This window comes from Phyllobates terribilis, unplaced genomic scaffold, assembly GCF_046119375.1.
Source record: "Phyllobates terribilis strain yellow unplaced genomic scaffold, ASM4611937v1 Scaffold_11__3_contigs__length_659146591, whole genome shotgun sequence".
Lineage (NCBI taxonomy): Eukaryota > Metazoa > Chordata > Amphibia > Anura > Dendrobatidae > Phyllobates > Phyllobates terribilis.
In genome coordinates this window covers 151,639,678-151,653,194 of record NW_027362771.1, presented here as the reverse complement: position 1 = coordinate 151,653,194, position 13,517 = coordinate 151,639,678, and the positions used below count along the sequence as shown (strand labels likewise).

Genomic DNA, 13,517 nt, shown 5'->3' with positions numbered 1-13,517 from the left:
ATATAGGGAAGCCCTTTTTTTTTAAATTATTTCATGAAATAATTAAAAAAAAAAGACGTGGGGCTTCGCCCTATTTTTGTGTCCAGCCAGGTACAACTAGGCAGCTGGGGGCTGGAATCTGCAGCGCAGGGAGGCCCAAGCTTTCTGGGCCCCCCCCGCTGCAAATTGCAGTCCGCAGCCACCCCGGAAAATGGCGCGTTCATAGAAGCGCCATCTTCTGGCGCTGTACCCAACTCATCCAGGGCCCTGGTGCGGTGGCTCACTGGGTAATAAAGGGGTTAGGGCCAGCTTGGCATTATCAGCTGGCCCTAAGCCCGAAATTCATGGGGTCACGCCAATATTAGACATGACCACCATGAATTTCTAGTAAAGTAATTAAAAAAAACACAACACCCAGAATAAAGTCCTTTAATTGAAATAAAGACACAATTTTTTAATGTTCTAAATTAAACCATACTTATCATCACGCCCATTCCAGCTGAAGCCAACGATCTCCTGCAATAAAAGTAAAATAATAAAGCAACCTCATCCTTACCTCTCCATGGTTCCCAGGACCGGTCCAGCTCTGCTACATTCACATGACAGGCTGGACCGCAGCAGAACGCTGCCGTTCAGCTTGCCATGCGGCAGACACTGAGAAGCGCAGGCATGCTTGTGCTCCTCAGTGTCTGACTGTGACGGCATCCAGATGAGCCGAGATCATGTCCAATGAACTCGGCTCACCTCATGCACGTCACTGACAGCGTGGGAAAATTCTCCTGCTCCCCGCATGCGCAGTAGAAGTTTCCCACGCTGTCAGTGACGGACGTCCAGGAGGTGAGCTGAGTTCATTGTCGGCTCATCTGGATGCCGTCACAGCGAGACACTGAGGAGCGCAAGCATGCCTGCGCTTCTCAGTGTCTGCGGGATGACAGGCTGGATGGCGGCGTTCTGCTGCGGTCCAGCCTGTCATCTCGATGTAGCAGAGCTGAAGCTGTCCTGGGAACCATGGAGAGGTAAGGATGAGGTTGGTTTATTATTTTTCTTTTATTGCAGGAGATCGTTGGCTTCAGCTGGAATGGGCGTGATGGTAAGTATGGTTTAATTTAGAACAATAAAGAATTGTGTCTTTATTTCAATTAAAGGACTTTATTCTGGGTGTTTGTGTTTTTTTTAACTTTGACTATGGGGTTAGTAATGGGGGTGTCTTATAGACGCCTCTCCATTACTAACCTGGGCTTGATGTCAGCTGGCATTATAAGCTGACATCAACCCCAACCCTATTACCCCCTGCCACCGCACCAGGGCAGCGTGGAAGAGCGAGGCTAAGTGCCAGAATTGGCGCATCCTATGGATGCGCCATTTCTGGGGCGGCTGACGGCTGGTGTTTCTAGCCTGGGAGGGGGCCAATATTCATGGCTCCCTTCCTGGGCTATTAATATCAGCCCCCAGCTGTCTGCCTAGCCTTTGCTAGCTATTAAATTAGGGGGGACCCCACGTCATTTTTTTTGGGGGGTCCCCCATTTTAATAGCTAGTAAAGGCTAGGTATTCAGCTGGGGGCTGATATTAGTAGCCTGGGAAGCTCCGTGGGTATTACCCCCTTCCCAGGCTTCAAACATCTGCCCCAGCTGTCTGCTTAACCTCCGCTAGAGCCTAAAATTAAGGGGAACCCCACGCCAATTTTTTTTTAAATAAATCCTTTATTTTAACACTAAATGACAAGTACAGTAACCAACACTATCACTGTACTTCATATATATGTGACTGACATGTTTCTATCTATCTAATCTATGTGTGAAGCTCTATTCTGTCTGTTATAAATTGTTGGGTACAGATGCTGAATTGCCGGCCGGCTTTTTTAAAGAGACGGTGCATGAAAACACTATTATTTGTTTTAATAAATCCTTTACACTAAATGACAAGTACAGTAAGCAATACTGTCACTGTACTTCATATATATGTGACTGACATGTTTCTATCTATCTAATCTATGTGTGAAGCTCTATTCTTTCTATTCTAAATTGTCGGGTGCCGGCTTATGCCGCTGCTGAATTGCCGGCTTTTCATACATTGTCACAGAAGCGATGCGAACTTCCCAGCTCCGGACACAGCGCAGCGCTTCTGTGACAAGTGAAAGCTGTCGGCACAGAAGCCCTGCGCTGTGTCCGGAGCTGGGAATACGCAGCGATGTGTCAGTTTCAGCACAGAAGCGCTGACTGTCTGGACCTACCGCCGCCGTATTTTAACTCCCTCCACCTTATATTAACTCCGACATGGCAGGGATACGGCCACGGCAGCTTATTAACACCCCCAGAGTATCCCCGCATGTCAATTTCTGAAAGTTCAAAAGCATTACCGGCGTATAAGACGACCCCAGACTAGACAGAAGATTTTTCAGTCTTCAAAAGTCGTCTTATACGCCGGAATATACGGTATATATTATACACAGTATGTGCACGTGTGTGTATTATATGCAATATAACGGCAGTGATGGAGGCCTTCAACAGGTAACCTATTGGTCTCCTGCAATAGAAGTACTAAGGGAGAAGATATGGGGTAGAGCACCTTGCACACATCCAATTAAAATCATGCTGTTTGATAGCATAATAGCAGCATCTGAATTGTTAACAGGCATGGCTGGAACCCCGCTCCGACCACGGCTGAGTCAGACGCCAACCATGCAATATAATCAGCATCGGCCTTAAGCAGAGGAAGCTCACCTCCTAAGCCCCCTCCACACATGCGGACACCTACCAGGATGTTAATTGAAGTTCTAATGCGAAAAGGAGTCAACTGACTATTTTTACATTAAAAGTCATCAGAATATGTAATTTGAAAAGAAATACCAATCATTTGTATGTAGCTATATACAGATATATTATAGTGCACGTATAAAATATACGCACACATGCATAGATCAGTGAAATGTTTCTGTTGGGTTTGCTCGTATCTCAATATCTTGTAAAATGAATATAAAACCTCAAGTAGTAATTCCTGTACTAAATGTTAAAAAAGGGAAGAGATCTTGGTGTAATCACCAAGCGTTTTTGAGCCTGGGCCAAAGGTATGGATAGCACAGCTGTCAGCTGTGCCGTTTGTTAGCTTCATGTATTTACATAGAACATTTTTATCCATTTGGATGTAGTCTACTTGATGCATATGCATGAAATTTAAATTTTATTAATATTCATTTTATTTTAACTATAGGGAGTTCTTAGGAACTGGTTTTACTTTGAAAATGCAAACTGGTCACAGAAAGCAATGGTCAAAAGTCTTTTAAAGGGAATCTGTCACCCTGGGACTTATCAGACCTCTAATATGGGCATACAGGTGATAGAAATGTAAATCTATACTTACCTGTATGCCCCATTTTAGAGGTCTGGTTGCTTTGAAATGTCTTTTTATTCAATCTGTTTTCTGATGCTTGCAGGCCGGGGGATGGGAAGAAATCCCCGCCTACTTTGTGAATTATAATGTTTCCCCCCTCTCCTGCACGTCACAGTGCCCTGTGATGTGCAGTCTTGTCTTTCAAGTCCCGCGCATGCGCACATCACCTTTAACGCAAAGCACACTTTTTTCTCCTGGCTGTTTCCAGCAGTGATCTTGTGCACAGGCGCTGGGGACTCCTGATGAATTTTACTTGTTCATCAGGTGATTGGCAGCCTGTTTACACGGCAAGATAACAACGCTTGTTCATGATTATCTTGCAATGTAAATGCCTCTTTACAATGAAGCTCCCAGAAAACGAAGAAAAGCCAGTATTCTTGGTTGCAGAGTTCTTTCAATTTAGGGCTCTGAAATTATTTAAATTCTAGTCAGTTACTACTTTAATTTTTTCATAATGCTAACCATACATACTAGAGTCAGAGAAAATATGGTCCATATTTCACTGTAAGTCAAGCTCCGTGAAAAACAAGACATTCGAATAACCCTATTGCCTCTTCCATATATAGTTCTAATCTGATATGATCCGGTCAATCAGAATAAATTTAATCTAAGGTGATTTTACTGGAGTTTAACCCCTTAACGACCATGGGTCTTTCTGTTTTTGTGTTTTCATTTTTTGCTCCCCCTTCTTCCCGGAGCCAGAACTTTTTTAATTTTTGCTCAATATGGCCATGTGAGGGCTTATTTTTTTGCGGGACGAGTTATACTTTTAAACGCCATCACTGGTTTTACCATATCGTGTGCTGGAAAACGGGAAAAAAATTCCAAGTGTGGTGAAATTGCAAAAAAAAATCCAATTCCAGTGTTGTTTTTTGGGTCCTTTTTTTACCACGTTCACTTAATGCTAAAACTGACCTGCCATCATTATTCTCCAGGTCATTACGAGTTCGTAGACACCAAACATGTACAGGTTCTTTTTTATTTAAGTGGTGAAAAAAAAATCCAAAGTTTGCTAAAAAAAAAATAAATAAATAAAAAAAATTGACGCCATTTTCCAAGACCCGTAGCGTCTCCATTTTTCAGGATCTGGGGCCGTGTGAGGGCTTATTTTGTGCGTGCCAGGCTGACGTTTTTATTGATACTATTTTGGGGTAGATCCGATGTTTTGATCGCCCGTTATTGCATTTTATTGCAATGTTGCAGCGACCAAAAAACCATAAATCTGGCGTTTATAATTTTTTTCTCGTTACGCCGTTTACCGATTGGATTAATTCTTCTTTTATATTGATAGATCGGGCGATTCTGAAAGCGGCGATACCAAATATGTGTATGTGGGGTTTTTTTTTTATTATTTTATTTTGAATGGGGCGAAAGGGGGGGTGATTTAAACTTTTATATGTTTTTTTTTTTTTTTATATATTTTTTAAAAACATTTTTTTTTACACTTACTGCATGCTTCAATAGTCTCCATAGGAGACTAGAAGCAGCAGTTGTCTGATTGCTTCCACTGCATATAGGCGATGAGCAGATCGCTTGTATGCAGCAGAAATGCTCACTTGCTATGAGCGCCGACCACTAGGTGGCGCTCATAGCAATTGAGACATGACAACCACAGGCGTCTGCTGCAGACCCTGGGTTGTCATGACCACCCATCGATGACCCGCGATCACGTGACGGGGTCACCGATGGGCGGGGCTTAGGACACACTTGCCGGAAGCGCGAGTTAAATGCCGCTGTCAGAGATGGACAGCGGCATTTAACATGTTAACAGCCGCGGGTGGATCGCGATTCCACCCGCGGCTGTTGCGGGCACATGTCAGCTGTACAAATCAGCTGACATGTGCCCGGTTCAGTGCGGGCTCAGCGTCGGAGCCCCCGCTGAACCGGCCTTTCCGACCAGGTGCGTACTATTACTGACCTGGTCAGAAAGGGGTTAAGTGTCTGGATAAAGAGCACATATTGATGTAATTGGTGCTGGTATCAGGAAAACCACCCATGCTAAAGCATCAACCAAGGATAATATTTGCAAGGAGTTTGTATGTTCTCCCCATGTTTGCGGGGGTTTCCTCCAGGTACTCAGATTTCCTTCGAAACTCTAAATTCCCAATCACTAGGTGTTTGGATTGTGAGCCCCAGGGGGGACAGTGATGATAATGTCTGTAAACTGCTAAGTTGCATGATGGGGCTATATAAGCAAAGCAAAATTATTAATAAATATAGAAGATTTGGGATACAGTCACAGGAAATTGTAAAAATATTTAAACCTTTAGTCATACTCAAAGACTATAGGTTTTACATGAATCACAAAGCTACACACCAATTTTTCTTCCAGATTATCAAGATCAGTTTTGCTAGAGTCCGAGCTGAAATCATCTTCATCTGAGCTATTGATAATTTCCTCTTCATCAGAGTGAACAAGGCCCAAGTCATCATCAGGATCTTCTTGTGATGGCTCACTGCAAATGAGAAAATGCATTAAAAATTTGGGTAATCTGGTTACAAGTAAGCTGAGGAGCAGTACTCAATGTCAAGCAGCAGCTGCAAAGGCAAGCAAGATTTTCGGATGTATAAAAAGAGAAATAAAATCCCGCGATCCCAAAGTATTGTTACCCCTTTATAAATCACTGGTGAGGCCTCATATGGTTTATGGGATCCAGTTTTGGACTCCACATTTTAAAAGGGATATTCAGAAGTCAGAGTCAGTTCAAAGGCGGGCAACTAGATTATTACAAGGGATGGAAGGCCTCTCATGTTGAGAGGCTGGAAAAGTTGAGCTTGTTTACCTTAGAAAAACGACGCCTCAGTGGAGATCTCATTTATATGTACAAATATATGTGTTTTCAGTAAAAAGGACTAGTACATGACTTATTCCTTCCAAAGACCAAACTAAGGACCAGGGGGCACTCATTACAGGTGGAAGAAATGTGATTCCGGCACCTAAACAGGAAAGAGTTCTTTACAGTCAGAGCAGTCAGACTGTGGAATGCCCGACCACAAGAGGTAGTAATGGCAGATACTATAACAGCTTTCAAAAAAGGGCTGGATGATTTCCTCGATACACATAACATTGTGGGCTACAGTTAAATTAGTGACAAAATGCACAATTGGGGGAGGAAGGTTGAACTTGATGGACCCAAGTCTTTCTTCAACCTACGTAACTATGTAACGCTAGTGTCATCACAGAAAAATGACTAAAACCCAGCAGAAATAAAAGAGGATGGCAAAAAAAAAAAAAGACAGAACTCAACAGCAGGGAAAGAAACACATCTAGAAATGAGCTTCTGACTTCTAACATTTTGGATTGTTTTATACTGTTGGTCACAGAGCCATTACCTCTAGTCACAGAGAAGCCAACGCTAACAACAGGTGGAAACTGACAATAGTTAAAGAAACACAATGCCCATCTGAAAGATTCAGCTACTTTATACTAGCAACTGGTGAAGATCTTCAACCTGTGACTCAGGAGCCACATGTGGCTCGTGGACCCATGATGTGTGCGTTGTGGCTGTTTGCCAGCTTGGTGCAACAGCACCAGATCTAGCAATCAGCTATGAAGAGCAGGTCTACAGATAGGGACTTGAGAGTATCCCTGCACAAAAGAGTAGATTTGGATGAGCATATAATGGCCTTGGGAATTAGGTAAATTCTCAACTGGACAAAGAATGATACTGCCAGATAGAGGGGGAACTTGAAGCTGGATGCGATAGTGTGGCGGGAGAGCTTGATGCAAAAATACCGTATGAGGGTAAAGTGGGAACCCCTGGATTTAGGTATGCTGCCTTGGTGTGATGTCTTAGGGAGAGTGGGGTGTGGAGGAGTTTTGGCTGTCACTGTACTTGGCAAGGGGGCTCTAAATGTCACTACTGTGGGGAGGCAGGAGCTGGATTTCATTATTCAAGGAGTCTCTGAATGTGGCTCACGGCCCTCACTCAGATCTGAGGCAAGGAAGATCGGGGACCACTGACCTAGACCATCACAGATCAGACTTTATAACATTTCACATCACTATTTTATGACTTTAAAACATGTTCACAAAAAAACTATTTACATTTAAACTAGAGTTAATATTTGATTAATAGTAAAACTATGCTGTATATACTCAGTAAGGTTGCAAATGAAAACTTTTTTTTTTCTTTAAAATATACAAAACTGATTTGGTCTTTGAATAATGATTTACTAAAGGCATTGTATGTCAGGATAAAAGTCAGCAATAGTTGGGGACAATCTAATAAATGTGTTTAGTCAATTCATGGTAAGATGATACTGTCCAAGATATTAAGCCAATAGCTTCTGGTTAAATGACTGTATAGTACATTAGATTAGGTTGAAGCATGCTAAATAATTTATAACAAACAGAACATTCTGAAGAACAGAAGAGAGTGCAGGAACAGCCATGGTAAGAACATCCCTTCTAAGTGATAAGAACACGAATCTTTGAATTTAAGCATTAAAAGGAAACCTGTCAGGTGATTTACACTGCCCGAACCACAGGGCCACGAATCAGGGATAAGCCCCCTCATAGCCAATACCTTAGCTTTACTCTGCAACCCGTCCCTGTGTCTATTCATCTTAGGCATCACGATCCAACCAATATAAAAAGAGAGAGTCAACTTTAGGGGCTTTTTTTTTTTTTTTTTTTTAACTTTAATGCATGTATTCTGGGTTAAAAAAAATTTTGCAGTTGGGTTTCATTAAAAATGTGCAACAGTTTGGATTTTAAGGCTGTTTGTTACCCTGTGTATTACTAGCTGCAAAAGGAAATTAACCACTTCGCACCAGAGCCTGTTTTTGCCTTCGTGACCGGGCCAATTTTTTCAATTCTGACCACTGTCACTTTATGAAGTAATTACTCTGGAACGCTTCAACGGATCCCCCTGACTCTGAGATGGTTTTTTCGTGACATATTGTACTTCATGATAGTGGTAAAATTTCTTCGAATATCACTTGCGTTTATTTGTGGAAAAAAATCGGAAATTTGGCGAAAATTTTTAAAATTTTGCAATTTTCAAACTTTGAATTTTCATGCCCTTAAATCAGAGAGATATATCACACAAAATAGTTAATAAATAACATTTCCCACATGTCTACTTTACATCAGCACAATTTTGGAACCAAAATTTTTTTTTTTGTTAGGGAGCTATAAGGGTTAAAAGTTGACCAGCGATTTCTCATTTTTCCAACAAAATTTACAAAAACATTTTTTTAGGGACCACGTCATATTTGAAGTCACTTTGAGGGTTCTTTATGACAGAAAATACCCAAAAGTGACACCATTCTAAAGACTGCACCCCTCAAGGTGCTCAAAACCACATTCAAGAACTTTATTAACCCTTCAGGTGCTTCACAGGAATTTTTGGAATGTGGAAGAAAAAATGAACATTTAACTTTTTTCACAAAAATGTTACTTTAGACCCATTTTTTTTATTTTCACAGGGGTAACAGGAAAAAATGGACCCCAAAATTTTTGTGCAATTTCTCTTGAGCGCGCTGATACCCCATATGTGAGGGAAAACCACTGTTTGGGCGCACAGCAGGGCTCGGAAGGGAAGGAGCGCCATTAGACTTTTTGAATGTAAAATTTGTCTGAATAATTAGCAGATGCCATGTTGCGTTTGGAGAGCCACTGATGTCACTTGTGGGGGGTTTCCACTGTTTAGGAACACCATTTTGGAAACTAGACCCCTTAGGGAACATATCTAGATGTGTGGTGAGCACCTTGAACCCCAAGGTGCTTCACAGAAGTTTATAATATTGAGCTGTAAAAATAAAATTTTCACATTTTTCCCACAAAAACGTTTTTCATCCCTTAATTTTGCATTATCATAAGGGTAATAGGACAAATTGCACCATGAAATTTGTTGTGCAATTTCTCCTGAACACGCAGATACCCCATATGTGGAGGCAAACCACTGTTTGGGCGCACGGCAGGGTTTGGAAGGGAAGGAGAGCCATTTGACTTTTTGAATGTAAAATTTGTTTGAATAATTAGCGGACGCCATGTTGCATTTGAAGAGCCCCTGATGTGCCTGAACAGTGGAAACCCCCCACAAGTGACACCATTTTGGAAACTAGACCCCTTAGGGAACTTATCTAGATGTGTGGTGAGCACCTTGCACCCCCAGCTGCTTCACAGAAGTTTATAATATTGAGCCATAAAAATAAAATTTTCACAGTTTTCCCACAAAAAATGTTTTTCATTCCCTAATTTTGCATTATCATAAGGGTAACAGGATAAATTGCACCATGAAATTTGTTGTACAATTTCTCCTGAGTACGCTGATACCCCATATGTGGGGGAAAACCACTGCTTTGGTGTACGGCAGGGTTCGGAAGAGAAAGGAGCGCTATGTTGGCTGGGATAGGCAGCAGACACCATGTCACATTTGAAGAGTCGCTGACATGCCGAAACAGCAGAAACCCCCACAAGTGACCCCATTTTGTAAACTACACCTCTCAAGGAAGTAGTGAGTATTTTTTAATTTTTAAATTTATACCATTGGGCAGTGAAAAAAGCATAATTATATTTTTACCACAAAAAAATGTTTTACCCTCAGATTTTACATTTTCACACAGGGCAATGGGTAAAAATGGTGCCGAAATGTGTCACACAATTTCTTCTAAAAGTGGCAATACCCCATATGTGGCTGTATCGTACCGCTCAGCCATACGGCGAGATCTGGGGGGGACGGAGAGCTATTTGACAATTGGAGAACAAATTATTGTAGAATAGGCAGTTGGATTTGGGAGCACACAATTTTCTGAATTTCTTTTGGGGGGCAAGGACCATTTTGCTTTTCCAGAGCCTTTCTGCTACCAGTAACTTGGAAGTCCCTTATATTTTTAACAGCTGATGGACCTGAGTGGGGACTAGCTTTTTTTGAGGACTGAGTTGAAGCTTTTATTGGGAACATTTTACGTAACATTTATCCGGCGCTCTAGGCTGAGCACTTACATCGGGGTTTCCATCTAAATTTCCAAGTGATGTAATTCAGATGAAACCCCTGCCGGATCCATTTACTGTAATGAGGCAGCAGAGTTACTCTGGACTCCGTCTGGCCTCTGTTTAGTGGTGTCCTTTTTTTCAGAAGTGCACAAAACTGTGGCCAACCGCACTTTTATGCACGCCTAAAACAAATGACACCTTGGGATCACAGGCCAGACGGCATCCACAGTGGCCTATATCTGCCTCATTACAGGGAATCTTCCGTCATGGGTTCCGGCTGAATCACATATTTCAGAGATTTACACGGAAACTCTGGTGTAAGCGCTTAGAGCAGAGCGTAGTATAAATGTGTGCCGAGCCATACTGCGATCTTTGGAAGACATAATAAACAAATCAGTAGCAGGTGAAGAATTGGTTTTATTTATTTTTTACGCCGTTCCTAGTGTGATATAACTGATTAGATTACTTTATTCTTCGGGTCGGTGCGATTACAGAGATACCAGATTTATATCGGGTTTTTATGACTGACAGCTGTCACACACTAAGACGCTTTTTTTTTGCAAAATCTAGTTTTTGCATCGACATATTTTGAGAGCTATAATTTTTCCATATTTCGGCCGACAGTCATGTGACGGCTTGTTTTTTGCGGGACGAGTTGACATTTTTATTGGTACCATTTTTGGGTACAGGACATTTTTTGATCGCTTTCTATTCTGTTTTTTGGGAGGTAAAATTAACAAAAACCAACAATTCAGGAATTGTTTTTTTGAGGGTTTTTTTTTTATGCCGTTCTGCGTGTGGTAAAAGTGATCAGGCAGCGTTATTCTTCGGGTCAGTACGTTTACAGCGATACTACACTTACTGTATATTTTTTTATGTTTTGGCGCTTTTACACAATAAAACAATTTTATAGAAAAAATCTTTTTTTTGCATTGCTTTATTCTGAGCGCTATAACTTTTTTATTTTTTGGCTGATGGAGCTGTATGGCGGCTTTTTTTTTGCGGAACAAGATGACGTTTTCAGCGGTACCATTTTTATTTCCATTTTGCTTTTTGATCGCATTTTTTTCCACTTTTTGTTTGGCGATATGAGGAAAAAGCATAGTTTTTTGCTCCGTTTTTTATTTATTTTTATTACAGTGTGCACAGAAGGAGTTAATTAGTGTGACAGTTTTATAGCTCGGGTTGTTTCGGACGCGGCAATACCAAATATGTGTACTTTTTTTATTTTTGCATAAATATACATACCAAATATGTGTACTTTTTTTATTTTTGCATAAATATACGAATTTAATCGGTTTAATATTTTATTTATTTATTTTAATTTATTTTGTATTTTTTTTTTTGACAGTTTCAAAACATTTTTTTTTACATTTTTACTTAGTCCCTGTATGGGACATTAATTTTTATTTTTCTGATCCCTGATCTCATGTAATGTAATAGACATATATTACATTACATGAGATCTTCACTGACTTTCACAGTCAGTCTCCTGCCTGGCTTGAGCTGCAGGCTGCAGGCTGAGCCAGGCAGGACACCATATATGGCAGAGCTGGAGGCGGTCATGTGACCTCCAGCTGCCATAGCAACCCAAGGTCCTGGAAGCTATCAGGGGAGAGGTAAGTTGACGACCCCCCTCTCCTCCTGCTGTCTTCTATATGCCGTGATCACTATAGATCGCGGCATATAGAAGACAGCCAAGGGTTAACATCACTGGGACCTGATCCAATCAGGTCCCGATGATGTTCCCTGTCAGAGCTATCGCTCTGCACCGCTCCTGCAGCGCTTGCAGGACCCTGGGGGTCCTGAGCGCTGCGGGACCACACACCGTTTTTAAACGTCCGCGCTGCACAGAGCCCAGGCAGCGCGGACGTTTATCTACAGTGGACGGTCGGGAAGCGGTTAATAAAGAATCCATCAGGAGAGCTGGTCCCACAGAGTTTGTAACTTTTTTTTTTACTGCGCCATTAGCCGATTTAGGACCACAAACCACATCATAGTTGTAGCTAAACTTTCAGGTTATAAATCAGCTGAGAAGGGCATGATAAAAAAAAAAAAAAAAGTTACAAACTGGAACAGAATGGGGGGATTGACGGATTCTTAGTTGACCTTATTCTGCAGCCAGCCATAGACACAACAATAGAGAGGTTATATAAGGCAACCTGTGTAAGAGTGACTTGTGTGGACATTGCTGCTTTAATCAGCCTCTGGCCACCAGAGGTCCCTGTTGCCTCTAAAAGCAAAGAACTTTTTGGTGAACTTGTTGGTGTGAGTCAGCAAAAAGAGGAGCTAGAGAAGAGAGGAGAGAGATGGTGGAGCTGCACTCCAAGAGCTTGGTGTGTGCAGCATGCAGAGATCGGGAAAGAGCTTTGCCTGAAGGAGAAGCTTTTCCTGTGACTCTGGCCAGAGAGAAGGAGCTACCTTGAAGGGACAACCGTTATTGGATGCAGAGCTGGATTCCTCCCCCGGGGATTTGAGAGACAAGAAAGACCCTCTGCTAGCCTTACAGGCTGAAACTGCGCTCCTGTGACAAGTGCATGACCCTCTCCCCAGACTCCAGCTTAATCGGAGAGCAGTTATCGGCCAGTAAGATCTGAGCTCAGATATCATCACAGGATCCTGTTGGTACATGCAAAGAGCAGGAATAGTTTGGCGCCAAACACCAGTTCTCAAAGACATTGGTTGTAGGCAGGTCTTGGGCAAACCTTAGAGACTCCCCCCAGTGGTGAGGTGGTGTATAGTTAGTATAACTGTATTGTCAACATAGAGATTGGTTAAGTTTGTTAACTCTTGCGCTACACCACTTTACAGGCTGCCTTGTGCACCCATCCATTTACATCATTCCTCTGGATAACGCTCGGTTACTGCATTAGGCGGAACCACTGGGTAGGCAAATTATAGTTCTGTTATTAGTACATCCTGGGCCTGCCGGTTATGTAGCGCAAGGGTCCTAGCTATATACAGCTAGGTGTGTGTGTGAGATTTATTGTTGTTCCTTATTTGCATTGCCGGGTCAACCCAGTTCCAGTCTTTAGTAAAAAGGCGTTACCCCAACAAATTGACTCTAGTATCCTTTGTCCTCGGTCCGCTGTGCTCTGTGAGAGACCCCCTCGGTACGCGGCTTACACCTGTGCATATTCTTTTATGAATCCCAGTTGCAAAAAAATATTTTTAAGGGGAATCGGTCGGTAGGATCGACCCTCCTAA

General features: G+C 42.1%; 1 protein-coding gene across 3 annotated transcripts in view; it reads right to left on the bottom strand.

The window, feature by feature from the left end:
• FGD6 (FYVE, RhoGEF and PH domain containing 6) overlaps positions 1-13,517 on the bottom strand; it is a 128,999-nt gene that overhangs the window by 46,480 nt on the left and 69,002 nt on the right. For all 3 annotated transcript variants that reach the window (XM_073651681.1, XM_073651682.1, XM_073651683.1), the window contains exon 3: positions 5,685-5,823. In XM_073651681.1, the coding sequence (XP_073507782.1) occupies positions 5,685-5,823 (139 nt within the window). The remainder of the gene's footprint in view (positions 1-5,684; positions 5,824-13,517) is intronic.